This window comes from Sinocyclocheilus rhinocerous, unplaced genomic scaffold (assembly GCF_001515625.1).
Source record: "Sinocyclocheilus rhinocerous isolate Xijiao unplaced genomic scaffold, SAMN03320098_v1.1 scaffold1069, whole genome shotgun sequence".
NCBI classification, from domain to species: Eukaryota; Metazoa; Chordata; class Actinopteri; order Cypriniformes; family Cyprinidae; genus Sinocyclocheilus; species Sinocyclocheilus rhinocerous.
This window is the reverse complement of record NW_015635541.1, coordinates 1,763,339-1,784,105: the sequence shown is the minus strand read 5'-3', so window position 1 is coordinate 1,784,105 and position 20,767 is coordinate 1,763,339. Positions and strand designations below refer to the sequence as shown.

Sequence of the window (20,767 nt, the reverse complement as noted above, 5' to 3'; positions counted from 1 at the left end):
CCCCCCCCCCCCTCATAAAATATATTTTTTGTGTTCCACAGACAAAAAGAAAGTTATATGATTTTGAAACGATATGAGGGTGAGAAAATGTTGACAAAATTTTCATTTTTGGAGGAACTATCACTTTAGTGTCAAATACAGCATACAACAATCATTCTAATAACACACATTCATTAATGTGGAAATGTCGCTACGTAGATCCTCTGTTTGGTAAATCAACTGAAATATATCGCAAAATAATCTCTTTATCATCCCAGTTACCTCGTTTGCAGTCGCTGTTCTACTTTTTTTCCTCAGTCACTTAAAGAACAATAACGTACAATTTTGAAGTATTTCGAAACACTTGAAACTCGGCACGCTGAAGACAGTTGCTGTGTGCAAATAAAATGATTTTATTAACGTAAGTAATAAAACAATATGTTTTTTTTTAGCCCACATTTTAGCCCCAAGGCTAAAATGTGTAGGCTTATGTATATCACTTTGGATCAATGCTGAATGTGTAAATGTAAATGTGTCAAACCAGGTGCAATACTAAATAAGCCACGTTTCTGACTTTTTATTGCACATATTGTAAGTTGCTTTATGTTTTTATTTTATTATAGCTCTAATATTTTGATGTGAATAAGCAGATAATTTGCCAGCTTTCAATATTCACTAAAAGCTGTGTTGCAGAACGCTGTTAAAGCCCACTCCTTCCATTCATCCTTTGAATGGTGTTCTCTTATACGTTTTCAATTTGCTATGGGAAATTGAGCATAAAAGAAGAGCATTGCTGCCATTTTTACAACTTCCTTTTCCATTGTGTGAAGGGATAAAAGGGCAGACCGATTTATTCATGATGTAAAGAATCCAATCCCAGGCCCTGAGCCATTGAGCAAGATCTAGGGTACAGTGAATTTCAACTTTCAGTCAGAAAACGTCCTGAAAATGTATGCAGCACGATGCTTGACTGAGCTTTTTCAGGGAGGTTTTGGCAGAGGCACATTTTTGGCAGTGAAATGTGAATGAAAAGGTCATGAGGGAATCGGCGGCGTGCGCTCCAGAGGACTTAGAGAGAGGCAGAACTGATGGCTAACTTTAGTAAAGTGTCTCTGCTCATCAGAGTAGAATCAAAAAGAATCTTTGAAACAAAACACACATTTTCCTTCTATTCATCTCACTCCTTCCTTCAGTGGTTCGTGCTTGTGTTCTTCTGCCTGGAAAGTTCAGATTCTCTGATGGCAAAAGTGCGGCTCTGCATGCTTAAAAGGGAAATGACGTTTATTTCTGAAATGATACAAATCTTTGCTTCCAGACTCACCCTGCATAACGCGCATGCACACTTGTCTGATGTGTTGATCACTTGGTTCTTTACCCTGTAAACACAGGAGGAGTTGTTTGGAAGAAAATCACACAAATTCTGACTGTATTCTGATCATTTCATCTCATTTCAGACCACTAATTAGCTCTGCCTCCGAAAATAACAAAGAAAGAAATTGGAATTGGAATGAAGTGTTTTTAAAAGCTGCAGAATGTTTCACAGTACTGTTTTTCTTGATACCTTTCCAAACGTAATGAGTATGTACAACAAAATGCTGAAAAACTACAGGGTTTCCACACATTTTGGCAACTGACTTTTTAGTTTCTAAAACTTTCCTGTCATTCATGATTACTGGATAAGGATTAATGATATTCATTTTATGATTGCACTCACAAACAGCATTTTTAGCCAATTAAACATGTTTTGACTTAAGCATAACAGAACAAAGTTATAGTCACTATAGACACCTTACAGGACTAGAAAATAGTTTTCATGATATTTAAAAGTTTTCAATGACTGTAAGAACCCTGTACCTATAATAATCATTTTTTCTCTGGTCTTGATGTCAAAATGTGAACATGTGAACAATATAGCTACCAAAATTTCATAATAAAAACACATTAACACATTGAATAAGCTAACAGAATAGCAATATAACCATGTCCTGTTCAACCACTACCATTGAAAAGTTTATGGTCAGTAAGAATTCATTAACAATTTTTTAAAACTCTCTTCTACTCACCAAGGCTGCATTAATTTGATCAAAAAATACAGTAAAACAGTAATATTGTGAAACATTATTACAATCTTAAGTAAATGTTTTAAAAACAGGTGTGCTGCTTAATATAAACAGCATTTATTTGAAATATTATCTCTACTTTCACTTTTGATCAATATAATGCATTCTTGCTGAATAAAAGTATTAATTTCTTCTTTAAAAAAATCATTCTGACCCCAAACTTTTGAACTGTAGTGGACATGCAAAGTGAAATCATGATAATGTGCAACAAAACAATGAAAATTACCAAGAAAAATGTCTTAAAAAGCAGATAGAATATTGATAATGCACATTTATATGTGAAGAGAGATTTGGGTGACAGGCAAATCTTTTTTTATTTTTATAACCGTAGACAGTCTTGGTTTATGAAGTGTAATTGCTAATCACTCTATCTTTGAAAGGTTGATAACGTACCGCTGGTCCCTGGGTGCCACGAGGTCCTGGAGCTCCTCTGTTCCCCTGCATGCCACGTGGTCCAGGACTACCAGGAGGCCCCTCAATGCCAGGCTGCCCACGGGCACCCTCTGGTCCTCTATTACCCGGATCCCCCTGGTTACCAACCTGAATTTACACCAGAGATGTAAGTATACATACATAGATGTAATACTAGTGTCTTCGTATAGTAAATCGTTTCAATACAGTGTCATATCTGAGGGCTAGAGTGAGCTGAGATAAAGCCAAAGAATATTTCCATGGATATCTGTAATCAGAGCCAACTGCCTAATAGACCGTCGTCAAAAATTCATAAATATTCAAGAAAGAATAGTGATCCAAAACTCACTTCGCCTTTAGCTCCAGATTGGCCAGGGTCACCCTAAGTGTAGAAACAGCAAGAGAAGTAAAGTGCACTACAATATCTCAAAAATCTCAGTGTACATTAGCTTACTGTATTCTTATTATTTTTTTTAGCTATGCAGTTCAGAGCTACTCACAACATCTCCCTTGTCTCCTGGTGTTCCCTCGTCACCTTGAGCGCCCTACAATAAAACACATGACCAATTCATATGCATAAGTTCTGTTATTGTAAAACGTCTTGAATGGATAGTTTTGGTTATAAATTGAGTCTTTCTTACATTCGTTTTGAAGGTATCCGCAACCCTCTACGGACACCTTGGCAATTGAATCGCCATTGGCTAGTAAATTTTTTTGTTTACTTGCCAGACTGATATATATATATAATACAATTAGAATTAAAACTTGATAACCATGTATGAATGCATATTAGTCATTTTAACTGAACTTAGGACTGGTGGTGGTGCTTTTTTTGTCATTCAGTGTTTCTGTAAAAAAAATTGGGCAAAAACTAACAAAAATACTGATAAGATAATAATGATACGAATTCTACTAATAAGTACAATATAAAACACACTAAGGATTAATGAGCTGCTGGTTTCATGAATATTAATCAGGTTATGTGCATTCGCTCAAACTGATTTGCTGAAATCAAAACAGGGACGATAATAGTAAGAAACGATAATAATTGCGAGAAGAATTTCAAAAGGAACACTATTATTTTGACAGGAAAATACAACAAAGAATATCGTTTACATGTAGCGCATCAATTCTCTCTTTCTCTCTCTCTCTCTACGTGTGTGTGAGACACTCTAGAGTTTACGGTACGTCAAATACAGGTGCGCTGCACATCCATTTCAGATGAACTGAAAAATAGCACAGATCGGTTGACGGAGAGTGAAACTTTGAAGCGTTCAGTCTGAGAGTGTACGGCGAGTGAAAATATATCTGTGCTAAACTTACTTAGCCTCCAACTCACACACTGGCGAGTAAAATCGTAAATCGTATATTTAGTCGCATATGCGAGTGATTTACTCGCAATGTAGAGGGTTGATCCGATGTATTCAGTTTAGTTCTGCAGTGCAGTATCTGCTGATAATGTGAATCATGCTCTTACCTGTTCTCCCTTTGGTCCAGGTTCTCCTGCTCCACCCTGTGTAATATCACATACAGAAATTCATTCCCTTGAATATTTAACTGAAAGTATGTGTCTGAAGAGTTCATTATAACAACAGTTATGCAATAATGTACGTTCAGCATTTTGCTCTTTCTATAAATCCTACATCTGTTAGAGGTGCTCAAGTTCTTTTTTTAAATGCATTAAGGAAATCATTGAGTCTAAAATGGTCCAATTTGATTTTCAAAAGCCTCATTGTACTTTCAAAGCTTTTTAAACTTTAAAACACCAATGGGAGCACATAATAATTGCTTAAAGGCTAGAAAAGTAGAACCCTCACTGTCTAATTAAGCAAGAACAGTGAATATAAAGAGGTTAGCTGTTTTTTAAAGAGCTGCAGATGACTTTTTGTAATAGTTACAGGGATGTTGATGTAACAGAACTCCAAGTACACTTTGCTGTTCCTTAATAAATCAGATTTCCTGATTGCAACAAGTCAGGGTGCATGGGTTTTTATCAGTTCACCAGGGAACAAAATCATGTTGAAAAAGTTAAGAGCAATTTAAAGAGATTGTTTTGAGATATTTTGAGATTACAAAAATCTCTTCAAATGTGGTAGGCAGAGACATCCTCACCCTATCTCCTTTTATTCCTGGCAGGCCCGGTGGTCCAGGAAGTCCAGGCAAGCCCAAGTCACCTTTAGGACCCTGAAAATACAAACAATGTAAGATGACATGCAGTATGAGTCTGGGATTTACTGTAAAATTATGGTTGATGTATTTTATATTCCTTCCTGCCCCACTGCAGGATCTCCAAACAGATGGCAAAGGTTCAAATACCTTTGTCAACAAAGAGCAAAGACTGCAGAATCCTTTAGTTCCCCTGCAAAAACACTCTCATGCATTTTTAAAAAGAGAGTGCGGTCTGAGAAAACGCAAGATCAGGACAAAGTGGCAAATGCTGATAAATTTGGTATGTGGATGTACACCAGTGTTTCCTGCACTGCTGATTTAATCTACAGTTACATACCTGTATGTTCCAAGCCTATATGTTTTAACAGAAATTCACTGTCCAACTGAGTCATTCAGTGGAATGCGTTTTTTTAATTGAATCTTTTTTTTTTTAATTCTACAGATCTGCCAAAAGAGTGTTTTGTCATTATAAATGATATTTTATTGTAAATCAATTAATTAATCAAACAATCAATAAGTACCACAAAAACCAGTCTTAAGTCGCTGGGGTATATTTGTAGCAATAGCCAAAAATACATTGTATGGGTCAAAATGATAAATTTTTCTTTTATGCCAAAAATCATTAGGATATTAAGTAAAGATCATGTACCATGAAGATATTTTGTAAATTTCCTACCGTAAATATATCAAAACTTAATTTTTGATTAGTAATATGCATTGCTAAGGACTTCATTTGGACAACTTTAAAAGACGATTTTCTCAATATTTTGATTTTTTTCGCACCCTCAGATTTCTAGATTTTCTATATAGTTGTATCTCGGCCAAATATTGTCATATCCTAACAAACCATACATCAATGGAAAGCTTATTTATTCAGCTTTCAGATGATGTATAAATCTCAATTTTGAAAAATGTACACTGAAGACTGGTTTTGTGGTCCAGGGTCACATATATATATATATATATATATATATATATATAACAGAAAATAACTAAGCAGGATAATTCTATACAATTCTATACATTATAACCACTGAATATGTAGATATAAATCTGAATATATAGTTGAAATTTGAATATATATTTATGAATTTGGATATATAAATGTTCATTTAAATACATGTTTGTAAATACTGCATTTCAAAGTTGTGTCATGAAATGATGGTTTCTGCGATTCTTAAAAAGTCTTAATTCCACAAATTGGGGCCTTAAGCAGAAAGTGTAAAATTCAAGTTGTGGCATTAAATGTTGCATGAAAAAAAAATCTTCCTCAGTATTTTTGTTATCTAAAATTTTTTGTTACCAAATATCAAAACATCCTTAAATCAAGATACATTTACTTGGGATGCAAATGGAACATATGAAGTCTTGTTTTCTAAGAAATTAAACAATTGTTATTGTAAATTGTTATGCAATGAGCCCATTGGCAAATATTTGTTCTTGTTATAATCATAAACTCACTTCATTTTGATCAATTTCTCGTGAAACAAGACTACTTATTTCATGTAATTTTCTCATGTAAATGCATCCTGATTTAAGAATCTTTATACATTTGCACTGGAAAACAAGACAAATATATAAAATATATAAAAAAACAGGTTGAACATCACTTTTTGCACTTTTTTGCAGTGTGAGCAGAAGATACAGTAAATGTTATTTCCATATTCCAGTGTTCAGTAGCAGAACTATTCAAGACTTAAGCTTTTTTTTTTAAGTAATGGAGATCTATTGGAAGTTGTATTTTCAAGCTTTGAGCTGTTGCTAATAAAAGACATTGTGTGTTCCATTCCATTTTCCCTTTTTTCCCTTTCCATTTTTCCTTTTTTAAACTTCATACAACCTGCTGAAATCCTGTATTCTTAATTTAGAAAAATTATAAGGTTACAAATTATTTACAATATTGACATAATCATGTTTAAATATTTGAAGTGTGATGGTGAGTGTTTGTGTGTGTAGATATGTGTGTGCTCATGGGAATGGCAGGGGAACAGAGGCTGTTTGAGAGACACTGCTGTGAGACATTCTTTTGACTGTTTACTCTTTACTGTGAAAGCTGTGAGGTGAAATCCCATTCAAGAGAGAAACTGCTGGCTCCAATCTCTTCCATGGGCCACAGCATGAAGTTTCCCTTCTTACCCGCAGTGTCTGCATTTCAGTACTATGAATATTTGCCTTGGTTTGACCCTCAAATTAGCATAATATAAAAGTCATGAATTCCCCTAAAAGACTATTAGTGAAAAGTTTTTTGAATTCACTGCGCACCAAACCATCTAAATAAGTAAAAGCGATTGAGTTTAGCGGATGTCAAAATGACTTGCTTTCTCTTTGAACACAGGGATAATAGAATAATTTAAATGTAATGCTGCCTATGACTTGTTTTGAACTTTGGGTTTGCTGCCAGCATATAGGAAAGAAAATTTGCAAATGAGATCTCTTTAATGTTAGTAGTTTCTCTAACACAGCAAAAAATCATTTTCTTATTCAGTATGTTTGTCTCATTTTCCAGTAACTAAATATCTAAACATCCTTAATACAAGACGAATTTACTTGACAAGCAAAACTGCGACATTTTCTCCTTTTTAGAAATAAATAAATAAATAAGTTTAGTATGTTTCAATATAAAACAAGAAACAACAACTTACCAATGATGCTAAAAAAAAACTACGAAAAACTTAAATTAAAAAAATATATATTTCACTTCGCAGTCGAAATGAATGTGATTTATGGATGTTATAATATTTGTTTTGGACAAAAGGCAAACAATACTGATTAAGATCGATTATTTTTTGCAGTGTAGACAAAACGGTAAGACATATGAAACCTGAAGTCTACTGCTTCTTGGATATTTCTGCACATAAAATCTGACTTTTCAATTTGAACTCCAACATTTCTCATTAAACCCTTTCAGAAGCAAATCATCTGAACTATACTATCCACATTAATTGTATAGCTAGCAAATATTTGATATAATTTGTGTCTATTTTTATTTCTTTTTAAGGAGAACCATCTAAAACCGGGTGTTATGCTGAGCCTCAAAGAGAAACATCGGAGCAACGAAGGCAACTTTAGGACCCCCATCTCTCTACAGGCAAGGGCTTTTACTTTGTTCAGTAATTTGCATGATGAAAGTAAAGTACAGAAGATGCTTGCTTTGAAACCACAACCATATCATTATACAGATTATGCACTTACTCTGGCTCCTGGTTTTCCCATCGGCCCAGGTGGCCCATGCTCTCCTCGGTCTCCCTAAACAGAAGGAAACTATCATCATTTGGGAAATATTCCTGGGTGAGTAAACACAGACACATCCAGCCTATCCATTAGCTGTTATTCATACTGCATTGGGTACTCACAGGTTGTCCAATAGGCCCAATGGGTCCAAATTCTCCTTGTTCTCCACGTTCACCCTGAACAGAGACATTTAGTGTCAGATAATCTATTCCTGCACACTAATGGCAAAGCCATTGGATGGTTTACCTACCGGTTTACCTGCAGATCCCATAGTACCGATGAGGCCCGGTTGTCCTGAATTACCCTGTAATTGGAGCAAGTATATCATATAGTGTTCATAATAACCTACAGGCAGAGTAGGATTGTGCGTGACATAGTAGCTTAAAGCATAAAAGTAGCTTAAAATGGCATCAAATTGAAAATTGCAAAAATAATAAGCCAATGTTTCTGTTTTGGGCCACTGAAACAAACAATGCTAAATGAGCCACAGTGACACACATTTCAGAAGAAAAAACAACAACTAGGGTTGCACAATACATTGCTATTATATCAGTTATTGGCTGATGATACAGATTTTTTTTATTTATTTATTGGCAAATATTGGATTAGCTGATATTGGATATTTTGTTTTGCACACTCATTTCCGTATTTTTTTCATATACAATATATTATCTTAAAATCTGTTGTCTTAATTACACTAATCTTTAAATCTTAAAAAAACTAATATTTTTCATTATAAAATAACACTTAAATGTAGTCCTTAACAAATTTCAAAATGAATATATACTATATATTATAATTTTGTAATGCCCAAATTCACTTGTAGCACTTCAAATGGTTGATTTTAGTTTTTAGTGTTTTGTAAATGTATTTAGACAAAAAGTATAGTAAGTAAAGTAAGCCATAACTTTAAAATAATTATCAGAGTATCTGTATCAGCCAGAATGTTAATATTGGCAAAATGCTAAAACCAACCTACAAATGGCTTTTTTTTTTTTTTGTCTTTGAATATAAAAACTTAGATGGGAGAAAACATCTTGAAATAAAAATAGCAGCTTCAGCTTTAACAGCCTGTGGTTCTGAGACATAAGGAAAATAATTTTTGCTTCATTGTCCTGAAAAAAACTTTTGTCAGTTCAGGGTGTTAAAAAATGAGATGACTTTGCACCGAGCACAGATACATTTAGCAACATCTCTCACCTTCTCTCCACCTCCACCTTTTGGTCCTGGGCTTCCTGGTAAACCCTGCAGACATGAAATAAAAGTCACTAAATATCAAAATGCAGTTGTCAAGGCTACATCTCCTGAAGGAAGTAAAACGCCTTCTCTTTGTTCTGTTAGATCAAAGACAAATCCAAGGGGTGGATTTGAACAGTCTCAAAATTAATGATTTTCTCAACAACAACAAAAAAAAGTCTCAAAAATTAGTCATGAAGACCTGACATCATGCTGGATAAAGTCAGAAGTATTTTATAATCTTGCCCTGCCATGAAATGGAGCACAAATTTGAAATCGAAATAAATTATTGACATTTTTATCTGCTTAATAGCTTTAAAGGAGACAGGTTGAACATGACATGAGACAAAAAGTTCAGAATTCAACTATGCATGTCTGACAAGGATAAAATAAAAGTGACTCATTGTACTGCATCCTGTAGAAAGAAAGTGAAAGTTCGCATACACTACCATTTAAAGTTAACTTTTTAAGGTTTTTGAAAGAAGTCACTTATGCTAACCAAGTCTGCATTTATTTGATCAAAAATACAATAGAACAGTAATAATGTGAAATATTTCAATCTAAAAAAAAGCACAAAAAAACCTTACTGAGCTCAAACCATTAAACATTTGCATACTGTATTTGAACTTTATTATTCTCTGGCAAATGTTTTTGACCTTCTTCACAGTCTGAATACATTTCTTTATTTCTACATTAAGACTTACAGGGAGTCCTTGAAGTCCAACTTCCCCAGGGCTTCCAGGTTTTCCGGCAGCACCCTGTAATAAGTTTAAAAAAAAAACGCCATTATTACCACTGTCATTCTTTTTACATGGCCATGTTTGAATGACGAAAGCCAGAATTTGCTGTACCTTGGCACCTGGCATGCCAGGGATTCCCTCACGTCCATCCACACCTGGAAAACCCTGGAGAAAAACACAGATTGGTGCTGTTTGGATGCATGCAAGTAAGTCTTTAAGTAAATCCTTTTATTTACTCTGACAAAAAGTACCATACTGCCATATTTTTCATGCTGTTACCATCTGACACCATCACTGTACCATGGTACCAGCCACATTTTTCTGCATTTTCATTAAAGGAAGTGTACGTTTATTTATATGGTAAACCACATACACTGTCTCCCTTTGGCCCTGGAAGACCAGTGTTGCCTCTTGTCCCTTGAGGTCCCTGCAGAAAGAGATAATATCATTAAATCGGATTAATTCAAATCAATGCGTATTACCCTTAGAATGATAGGATATAGCCAAATAGGGCATGTTCTTGGATCAACGTTGGTGGGTTGTTTGAATGTTATTCCAGGACTAACAAGGATGTTGATCCTGGATCATGTCCTACTTGGCTAAATCCCATTTAGGATCCAGTTTATCATGGGCAACTTCTCAAAGGCTAATTTAATAAACAAAAACCTCTTAAACTTAAACTTTTTGTTGCTATAATGATAGTTATACACATACCTGTTCGCCTTTAGGGCCAGTTTCTCCCATTACTCCTCTTTGGCCTCGATCCCCCTAGATAAAAAGAAGCACACTCCACAGATATCTGCTAATATTGATTTGTTTATTTACACCCAAGGCTCAGGACATCATCTTCAAGTCATGCCCACTGCTGAAACAGACTGTCGAACAAAGCAGAACTTTCCTGTTTCATGATTGGTTACAGCTTTAGATTAGATTGGTTTCGTTTGAAGAACTTACCATGGCTCCTGCAACACCCTGAGGTCCAGGGTCCCCATCAACACCTCGAGGCCCCTGTAAAAAATAACAACATATTACTTATTTTTTTTTTGTATTACATTGTTTTCTCCGTTATCAGCTTTTTATGTCGGTTGAGGTGCTGCAGTATACCATCTAATGCCACTCTAAGTTTCTTTTTTTTGTATAAAAAGGGGATAGTTCTCCCAAAAATTAACATTTTGTCATCATGAGTTTCTTTCTTATGTTGAACATAGAAGATATTTTGAAGAATGCTGGTAATCAAACAGTTGATGGTCCCTATTGAGTTCAATAGTATTTCTTTCCCTACTATGGAAGTCAATGGGGACCAACAACTGTTTGGTTCTTCAAAATTCTTCAAAATATCTTTTATGTTTAACATAAAGAAACTCATGCAGGTTTGGAACAACATGAGGGTGAGTAAATGACAAAATGTTCATGTTTGGGTGAACTATTCCTTTAATTAGTAACATTTTGAGTCTCTAAATAGTAAACCCATAAAATATAAATGAGATTATGAGTTTTAGTTTCTATAAATGCATTCACAATGTAGTCTTTCCTTTCCATGGAAATGGACAAAAATATTGATTTCTCATCTAGTATGCACTAGGCTGTATACAAATATTTGTCCAATCAAATGCTCTCTAGAATGAGAATGTCCCTCTCCCTGATGCCACATGCTTTTACTATGTTGTGACAAACTAAAGACAACTGAATATTTTAGATTTTAGAATATTTAAGAACAGGTAAAATATTATATTCCTCGACTGCTTATTTAATCGAAATCTTACCGTTTCTCCTTTGGAGCCAATCATACCAGTGGCACCTCGAATTCCCTGCGATCCCTGAGAGCACATAATCGAAACAAGACTTTAAGACCAGATCAAGATATAGCTACTGAATCAATTTAGTAATTTAGTGTAGATTGCTTAAATGAACAGGAAATGCACATACATTTGGGCCTTGAGCTCCGACCTCTCCAATTGCCCCCTGATCTCCCTCCTCTCCCTAAAAAGAGAAAGAAAGCTATTTTAGACACTGAAATCGTAAAAATCCTCAAAATACACAATGATTAGACAGACAGACAGATAGATAGATAGATAGATAGATAGATAGATAGTAAATTTTGTAAAGTTCTTACCTTGTGTCCTTGTTTTCCAGGCTCTCCAGCTTCTCCTTTCACCCCTTTATGACCCTGACAGTGGACAGGAGGACAGTTTATAAAATATATTATTTAAAATATATATTCAAAAGCATGGGCATTTATTATTTTTATATAATAATAATAATAATAATAATAATAATAATAATAATTTTATATGTATATTAATTTATCAAATGTATATTTTATTTTATACTTTATATTTTATTTACTTTAAATTTATATTAATTAATATCTATTACATTTTACTATATATTGATTTATATCAATTCCTTTTGAAATACTATCTACAGGAAAACTCACCTTCATTCCAGGCAAGCCAGGATGACCAGGAGCACCAGGTGGGCATGCGTTAGAGCACTTAACATCAGAAAAACAATTTAGAGTCATTTTATGTCACTCAATCCAGCCATATCTAATAGTCGTCTTGGAGCACTTTACTAACAACACATTGTTTATCACAACATATTTCAACGTGGATGTTGAAAACAATATGGCTTTCATATGGTTTGCAACAAAAGGTTTGATGGAGCACCTAGTAGAATTTCCTCTTACCAGTTCCATTGTTCCACCCAGCATCCCTGCAGCACCCTGTAAACACATTCACTTTAGAACAGTTTGCACCCAGTTTGAAGGAAATAAAGGGCAATTAGTTGATTAAGGAAGCAATTGGGACACCCTGTTGTTTCATAATTATAACTGCTGCTCTACATGATGTTCCCTGTGTATACTGATGTCTCAGTCGTACATTCTAAACTGAACATGTACAGTTTTTACCTTATATTATCTACCTTATAATCTTGTACCTTATTATCTAACATAATACTTATGTCTACTATGATCTGACTTTTTAAAATGACTTTTTGTTGGTGTAACATAATGAAGTCAGGATAATTCATGATAAGTCATGATTCATATTTTTCTCCTAAGATGAAACGGATGAAAGGTCACAGCCCTTGTGTAACTCTTGAAACATCACAGCAATACTCACACGGGGGCCTGTTGGTCCACGGGGTCCCTGTGGCCCTCTCACACCCATGGCTCCCTGTTATACAGAGAGAAGCATTTTAATTGATGTATGAATACTCTTTAACTGTAAGCATTTAGATTGCTCACTTTTTGAATAAAATTACAAAATACCAAGTTTAAGAGAAATACTACAGTAAGAGTTCACCACAAAATAAATACCTAAATAAAATAAAACTAAGTTTAAAGTTTTAAAGTTCTTTATGAAACTAAAATATCTCATAGCCTTGCCTGGCATGAGAGGAAGTATACTGAACTATTGAAGCAGCAGCTCCATGCCTTTACAATGAACTCTGTTGTTGATTTTTCATGGACAGAGTGAGATTTGAACTGTAAAATTATACATCATTAATACATCATAAATAGGTATTTTTATTGAAAAAAATAAGTTGTTTTTGTTTATTTATTTATATATTATGTTTTTATAGTTTTTGTTTATTTATATATTTATTTTAAGTCTCAAAAAATCTATCTCTTGCAATGGCTCTATTTGTGTGAATCTGGTCAAGAAACTGGTCAAGAACACATTTGATTTGTATTTCACCTAGAAATCAGTAGAAACAAGTATAAAAAAAAAGCAAAAGAAAGACTACTTGTTGCTGCTTGTTTACATTATTAACAAATGACAAGGAAAAACCCAGAGACCAATCAGAAGAGTCACTTACAGGGAGTCCTACTTTTCCCTGCTCACCCGGAAGTCCTCCTGGTCCTGGTTGTCCCTGTGCAAACAAGTATCAAATTTAAACCTTTGTTTCCACCACCCAAAGAAAACCCCACTCAACACACTGCTTTTTAAGTTATCATATAAAAACAAAAGCCACTTACAATTGGTCCATCAGGTCCAACACCCTAAAAAGACAGAGAAGGTTTATCTAATTATATATATTGTATTCCCATTTCTTTGTTTCTCCCATGTTTATGCAAAAACAATTTATATTTACTGAATATGATAATGTAATCTCATACAAAAAGTAGATTTCTTTTGGCTAACTGTAAAGATGCAGTGCGTTGGGTATACAGATCAGCTTTAAGCCTGTTTACAACTACTTATCTGCTCAATTGTGTTTTTATTAAATACATGGGCTTCAACGATGTCGAAAGATGGCAAGATTAGGCTTACCGCCCCTCCTCTGGGTCCAGGTTTGCCAGGTTCTCCCTGTTTCAATTACACAAAGTCACTTTTTAGACTTAAACATAATTTAATTATACATAATTAAATTTTATATATAAAAGTGTGTCCCAATTCACACTATTCTATGCTGTTTTTAGTATAAACAGTGTGATTAGCGTGTTCACAATGAAAAAGGGCACTTCAATGCAACAATGATGCACTTAATTAACTGAAAAAACAAAGTATGAAATGTTGGACACTTAATGCACTCAACTGTCGCATCTTTAATGGCGAACTGGAGGGGGAGGAGCTATCAGACTCCGATGTTGGATGACAAAATAACCTTATACAATTCATACACTAGACAGTTGACTACAAAGTGCATAGAATAAGTGTATATTGCATAATTTGGGACACAAATTATATATATAAATACTGTTCTGAAAGTCACAGAAAATCACATTGCCGCACGATTACTGTTATGAAAGTCACATAAAGCCAGAGAATCTTCACAGGCAGAGTTAGGTACTATGTTTGAGCATCGTTGAGTGAGTGAATCTGACTTCTGGCTGCACAGATCAGTGAGCACACAGACAGAATTAGGATCTAGTGGTCATGTGAAAATACTTATAATTCCCTCTGCAAGGCCAGTCAGTAGTACACTAATGAGCTTCTCAGTTTTCTGCTTCAGTAGGGACCAGAGCTCAAATCAGTCACTCACCTTTTGTCCTGGGGGGCCATCGAGGCCTAGTTCTCCTATGGGGCCAGTCAATCCCTGAAGAACACAGAGGGGAAATGTTACATTATTACCTCTTACAACAGCAAACGAGGAATCAAAAAGGATGTTTTAGGGGAGGGTTTGCTGCATGAAACTTTGTTTAGTCACTTTGCAAGCTGAAGTTTTGAACATTAACCAACCAGTGACTACTCAATTATCCACAGAATTTGATGCCAAAACAAAAACACCTGTCATTCAACACCTTTAGAAGACCTTCCGTCTCAAACCAGAGTTGATATATTTTCTTGACCCCTACTTCCATTTTCACAGGGAATCCACTTTAATTAAGTCCAGGCTTCGGGTGTCCGTGCTTAAACAAAAACCCTGTTGTCTGTTGGACAGACCTTTTTCCTGTGGTCTTTGCTTCAGTCCGGCATGAGAAATTCCCTGCATTTTTGACCCGTCTAAGAGTGCCGCCCACCATTGACTGAACTCTGCGAAACTGAGGTTTGTTTTCCCATAGAAGGCTATGTCAATTTTAACATGTTATGAAGAGAATCCACAAGATGTTTTAATGTGTTTCCTTACATCAGCTCCAGGTAATCCAGGAAGTCCAGCAGAACCTGGTTTTCCAAGATCTCCATCAGGACCCTTTGGTTTCAAATGACAGTGTGTAAGATGCAACAATATCCTAAATGTAGCAAATTATAATAATACACAAGAACACTGATATTTACAGCCGAACCATCTTCACCGGGGTCACCTCTCTCGCCCTGCAAGAAAAACATACTTTTAACTCTTCCATAATGCATAATGTTTTGGTCACTGAATTGCTTTATATTTTAAATTATATTCACATTTTTAAAATTCAACTCACATCAATACCGTCTATTCCAGGCACACCGGGAGGACCAGGAGGGCCGGCTCCAGCCCTCTGTTCAAAAATAGTAAGTAAACAATGCTGTTATATTCCTACAGTGAGGTCTTAGATGCATTAATACAAAGTTCATGCAATATGTAAACTGAAATGATCCAGCGGGTAAAAAAATATACTACAGATAATTTTTAAGTTTAAGCATGCAAAAAAGTTTTAGAAAACAGTTCAAACACCTGCCGTGCAACAGGTGTGCATTTGCATCTTACAACAAATGGACCATACAGATGCAAAAATGCAGTGCAGCCTATAATATCTTACAGCATTTGTGATTCTATTTATGAATGCAAATGGTTTATTTCTCTTATATATGCTGAAAATACAAGCGCTCACCGGAAACTCTGCCTCGGATATCTAAAAGAAAAAGAACAAAGAAGGGTTGCATTTACCTGTGCCGTGCAAATGATGGTTATCTCCAACAAAATCAGTAAAAAGGGCCCACGCACTCCTGCAGCGAGAGCCATAATTTCCCCAAAGACACAAAAGCCCTGTTTTCTGGGATCAGTTGGGTTGACGGAGCCCCCGACCAAGAAACCCAACTAAATCCCCTTTCAACTATCTGAACTCAAGGGAGACCATAACCACAGAGTACTTATACATATGCATGAGGTGGTTTGTTCTGGGTCTGTGATTGGAGGACAGTGGCACAGTGAGAGGAGGAGTCCGGCAGACATTCGAATAGATGGCGGGAAATTTTACTAGACGGTGACATTTGACCTCTGTTAACAAACACTATTTGGTCTTTGGGAGACAGAGTGGGAATGCTGGAAAATAGTAGAGCTGTACCATTACATTCCAGTTTTTTAAGTTTGGGTTTTAGTTTCTTAGATTAAAATTGTGATGTTAGACACGTCTCACCTCTCTCCTTGCAGGAAGGTCGCCGCATGTGTCTCTCTGCGGGATGTTTAAGTCGCAGTGGATCAGCATTGACTGCAGCTCAAACTGAAACAACAGACAAACAACCATCAAAAAGCATCATGATAATGTGAGCCTGTGGGGTGTATTGAATTGTTTAGCATTGGCTTATTATGTTCAAAAATGTGTAATGTTCAAAAAGAAATTGATTCGTTTTTTGTTAAAAAAGAAAGTTTTTATGCTGCTCTTTTAGTTGAAAATTATTTTTGCAGAACAATGAATTTAAATGAGTTTTCTTGTTGATGGTAGTGGTAGATTGAGCTCATAATATGTGAATATATCATTCGGTGACACTTAATTTAAAAGTTACACAAAAGTTACTGAGATCATTACTTTAAGGAAGACACAAGCCTCATGCCTGTCAATATAAAAATACACGCTAAGTTTTTACACTACCGTTTAAAAGTTTGGGGTCAGAAAGTTTTTTTTTTTTTTAAAGAAATTAATACTTTCATTCAGCAAGGAAGAATTACATTGATCAGAAGTAGCAGTAAAAACATTTATAATGTTACAAAAGATTTCTATTTCACAAATAAATGCTGTTCTCTTCAACTTCCTGTTTATCAAAGAATCCTGAAAAAAATGTATCATGGTTTCCACAAAAATATTAAGCTGCAAAGCTGTTTTCAACATTGATAATAAGAAGAAATGTAAATTAGAAGGATTTCTGAAGGATCATATGTCACTGAAGACTGGTGTAATGGCTGCTGAAAATTAAGCTTTGCCAGCATAGGAATAAATTACATTTTAAAATATATTAAAATAGAAATCAGTTTTTTTTTAATTGTAATAATATTTCACAATAATACTGTTTTTACTGTATTTTAGATCAAATGCAGCCTTGGTGGAAGTCTTTATTCTTTCAAAAACACTTAAAGGAATCTAATGTTTGAATGGCAGTGTACATACTTAATGTTGATAATAAAAAAATAAAAAAATTGTGGACATAATAATGCACCAGTTACCCGCAAACTTGTAAATTATAGCCTATGAAGTTTCTAAACAGCTACATAAATAATTCTGCAAACATATAGAGCCAAATGTATATTTATACAAAAATTGACCTTAAAGACCCTTGATTTTATGACATACAGGTTCTAAAAGAAAGAGAAGTGCAGATGTTTGGTTTGCATCTAACTCGACGTTGCAAATGATATTGCTGCGAGGAAAAATTCTGACTTTTTAAGCAGGTCAGCTGTCCGACTAGAACCTCACTGCTAGAATTCCCACCTATCTGCTGAAATGTATTTGGCAAAATCCAAATCCATTTAAAGAGACAGTCTGCTGCTGAGCCTTCAAACTGCCTCCAAACTCGCATCTCATAATGACACAAAAACATTGTGACTTCAAGAAGAAAATGTGCATATGTGCTTATAACATGATGTTTTGGACATAATGTATATTTTAAAGGGCTTTGAGGAACATTTAAATATCAGGGTACTAAAGCAGTAATGAAAGGCCTTATGGAAACACATAAATAGATTTGTAAATGTGTAAATATGGATAAGAAAGAAAAGTTTACCGGCACAGCTATTGCTGAATTGTCCTTCAGTTTTCCAATATGCGTGAATCCATCTAGGTTTACTTGTCCTCTGGGTGCCAGCTGCTGTGAATCTGTTGCTGTACAGTCTGTTATCAGGCTCACAGAACCTTTTTTGACAAGCAATAAAATCTTGTGCCACTGAGAATTGAAGAGGAGGGCTTGGTAAGGGAATAAAGCCATCATCTGTCTGTTCTCTTGGGTTCTGTAGAAGAACTCCACAGACAGGGCCTCCCCGTTGAGTCTGACTGCAAGCTGTTCGTTTCCATTCAGATCTTGCATTTGCCACAAATTCCAACTCTTACTCTGTGTATTTCCACTCATTCGATAGGTTGCAGAAAATGCAAATTCCTCAGGCAGCCCCATGGGAAATGCAGATCTGATTGAAGGAACAATATCAAGACTAAATTAGACCAGATTATGAACAGAAATCATATCTGGACTTATCCGACTGTACTGATTGAAGTCAATAACATATTTTACAATATTTAGATGACATGGAAACATACCAAGCTGAACATTATTAGCATGGTTACTATCTACAAAAAAATTGTAGTGGTTCTAATGGAACTGTAATGGTATCAGATGGTAATACCACACCATGGCACTGCCACTGAATGATAATTGTAATCATGTACCATAGTATTTTTGTCTCAGTCTTCAAGAAATTTGAAAAATACTGCTGCAATGTTCCATGGAATGATGCAATATTTTTTGTATTGGTTTGTTATCAATGCATTTAAAATATAATAATAATAATTATGCAAATAATTTAGTTTTCTAATTCAGCACCATGGACAGAGGAAGTTCCATCAATGACCAGTAGATGTCGCCACATGTCAACAGTACAAGTCATTTTCAAGCGTTGCCCTGGTTACTGGGTTAGAGATTTTCTGATAAGGGGGAAATTGCAAGCACTAAGTCTGTATCACTGGGGAAAGCAATAGAACAGGGGCTCTCAATCAGGGGCTCAATACCCACTAGGGGGCCTCAGCACATGTCCACGGAAGCCACAAGATGGCTTAAAATTATTTAAGGACAACACCAGGTTTAAAATAAGCTAACACAACTAAAATTTAAATATGAACTGGAATCATATTTCTTAATTTAATTTGTTGCCTTAACAACAGCCATTTTTAAGCTCCAGGGTTCTTATGATCTTGGAAAACCTGGATATGAGGGACATTTTTTAAATTTTGGTTTGTAGACCAGGAAAAGTAATGGAAATGATTGACATGACAATGACAAGTCATTTAATTTTTTTTTATAATGAACATATATTTGTAAAGCTTTTATATAAATATAAAAACGCTTTTTATATAAATTTTTAAAGCATTTATATAAATGTAGTCAAGCTCATTTACGATGTGTGAGTAAATAATAATGTTATCACAGACTAGAAAAGTCATGTAAAGTCATTGGTAATAAAAATTGTAAACCATGCAGGACATTTATTTATTGGAATTATGGAATTTAATTATTTAAATTACTTACAATCTTATATAATTATTTTACTGTATTGCCACTCCAATGAGAAGCCTTGGAGCTAAAAAGGTTGTGAACCACTGCACTAAACCGTCAGTTTGGTGAGTCTTATAAGCTGTCATATAAAGACTCTGGCTGCTGGCTGTGCTGTAAACCTTTTTTTTTTTTTCATTTCTATTTACTATTCCATGTCTACCACAACAGTTCTATTTCTCAAATTTAATTAGCAAGGCAGGTATTCAAAGAGTGCTGATATAATGTATATGAGTGAGTAATAATTTGCTCATCCATTCAACAACACTTATTAATTCAGGAAAGCAATTGTGATGTTCAGAGACACTCATATTGATTATTCTTTGACTTTGATTGTAGCGTAACTGGCAATATTGTATATAAATGAACTTCTTGTCTATTGAACTATTGTAAGAAACTAAATCACACTCGGAGTCACACTTGAAGCTGTTCCAAGTCCTTAAATTAATTAAAACTTCTGCAATATTTACTTGGATTTTCTTAAAAAAAATACATATATTTTTGGAAGCAGACTCCAAATATAGCTCTATCCAAAATTAATATGTCATGCAAACACTACTGTTACCACACAAAAGCAGTTTAACATCTCCATAACTGGTCACCATTCAGGTAAAACAGCTTCTAGTTTCCATTTTGGGATATCTCACTGTTCTTGAGCATACGTTTTAGTCTCCCCCAGGTGGAGGGTCTCTGTTAGAGGTGTTTACCTGGTGTTTATCCTGAAGTTGAACTCGGGGCCAATCTTATATGCAATATGCTGAGATGTCGTTCCAGGCACCTTCTTCACCGTCCCTCTCCTGGCCAACTCGGCAATGTTGAACTGAGTCATTATGTAAAATCCTATGGGATATTAGAGAGACTCAAGTTAAAGAACAACATAGTTAGTCCAAATGTATGTACTGTTTTTGAGATGTTTACCTGGAAATAGGCCATTCCCATCTTTAGTTTGAGGACACAGAGTTTGGTCCGTCTGCAGGTGACTCAT

At 35.0% G+C, this 20,767-nt stretch overlaps 2 protein-coding genes across 2 annotated transcripts in view; both read right to left on the bottom strand.

The window, feature by feature from the left end:
- The window catches only part of LOC107747272 (collagen alpha-1(IX) chain-like), a 20,506-nt gene extending 4,163 nt beyond the window's left edge, over positions 1-16,343 (bottom strand). Inside the window, exons 1-29 of the mRNA XM_016561737.1 lie at positions 16,199-16,343; positions 15,753-15,809; positions 15,613-15,648; positions 15,464-15,526; positions 14,879-14,932; positions 14,167-14,202; positions 13,872-13,895; positions 13,712-13,765; positions 13,012-13,065; positions 12,576-12,611; positions 12,324-12,380; positions 12,000-12,053; positions 11,813-11,866; positions 11,650-11,703; positions 10,841-10,894; positions 10,601-10,654; positions 10,260-10,313; positions 9,998-10,051; positions 9,851-9,904; positions 9,111-9,155; positions 8,161-8,214; positions 8,033-8,086; positions 7,872-7,925; positions 4,623-4,694; positions 3,988-4,023; positions 3,011-3,055; positions 2,860-2,892; positions 2,493-2,639; positions 1,301-1,355 (exon numbers count right to left, since the gene is read on the bottom strand). Of these exons, the coding sequence (XP_016417223.1) occupies positions 1,301-1,355; positions 2,493-2,639; positions 2,860-2,892; positions 3,011-3,055; positions 3,988-4,023; positions 4,623-4,694; positions 7,872-7,925; positions 8,033-8,086; positions 8,161-8,214; positions 9,111-9,155; positions 9,851-9,904; positions 9,998-10,051; positions 10,260-10,313; positions 10,601-10,654; positions 10,841-10,894; positions 11,650-11,703; positions 11,813-11,866; positions 12,000-12,053; positions 12,324-12,380; positions 12,576-12,611; positions 13,012-13,065; positions 13,712-13,765; positions 13,872-13,895; positions 14,167-14,202; positions 14,879-14,932; positions 15,464-15,526; positions 15,613-15,648; positions 15,753-15,809; positions 16,199-16,273 (1,573 nt within the window). The 5' untranslated portion in view covers positions 16,274-16,343. The remainder of the gene's footprint in view (positions 1-1,300; positions 1,356-2,492; positions 2,640-2,859; positions 2,893-3,010; positions 3,056-3,987; positions 4,024-4,622; positions 4,695-7,871; positions 7,926-8,032; positions 8,087-8,160; positions 8,215-9,110; positions 9,156-9,850; positions 9,905-9,997; positions 10,052-10,259; positions 10,314-10,600; positions 10,655-10,840; positions 10,895-11,649; positions 11,704-11,812; positions 11,867-11,999; positions 12,054-12,323; positions 12,381-12,575; positions 12,612-13,011; positions 13,066-13,711; positions 13,766-13,871; positions 13,896-14,166; positions 14,203-14,878; positions 14,933-15,463; positions 15,527-15,612; positions 15,649-15,752; positions 15,810-16,198) is intronic.
- Positions 16,344-16,541: 198 nt separating this feature from the next.
- Positions 16,542-20,767, bottom strand: LOC107747286 (collagen alpha-1(IX) chain-like). The gene is made up of 5 exons (XM_016561755.1): positions 20,701-20,767; positions 20,490-20,622; positions 18,247-18,643; positions 16,668-16,751; positions 16,542-16,550 (listed from the first exon to the last, which is right to left on the bottom strand). Exons 1-5 carry the CDS (start codon positions 20,765-20,767, stop codon positions 16,542-16,544), a joined length of 690 nt encoding a protein of 229 aa, XP_016417241.1.

Coding starts and splice junctions, on each gene's coding strand:
- LOC107747286 (XM_016561755.1), bottom strand. CDS start 20,767: ATGAGTCACCTGCAGACGGACCAAACTCTGTGTCCTCAAACTAAAGAT. Junction 18,644..20,489: donor AACTTCAGGATAAACACCAG/GTAAACACCTCT, acceptor TCCTTCAATCAG/ATCTGCATTTCCCATGGGGC. Junction 16,752..18,246: donor ATTCAGCAATAGCTGTGCCG/GTAAACTTTTCT, acceptor CTGTTGTTTCAG/TTTGAGCTGCAGTCAATGCT.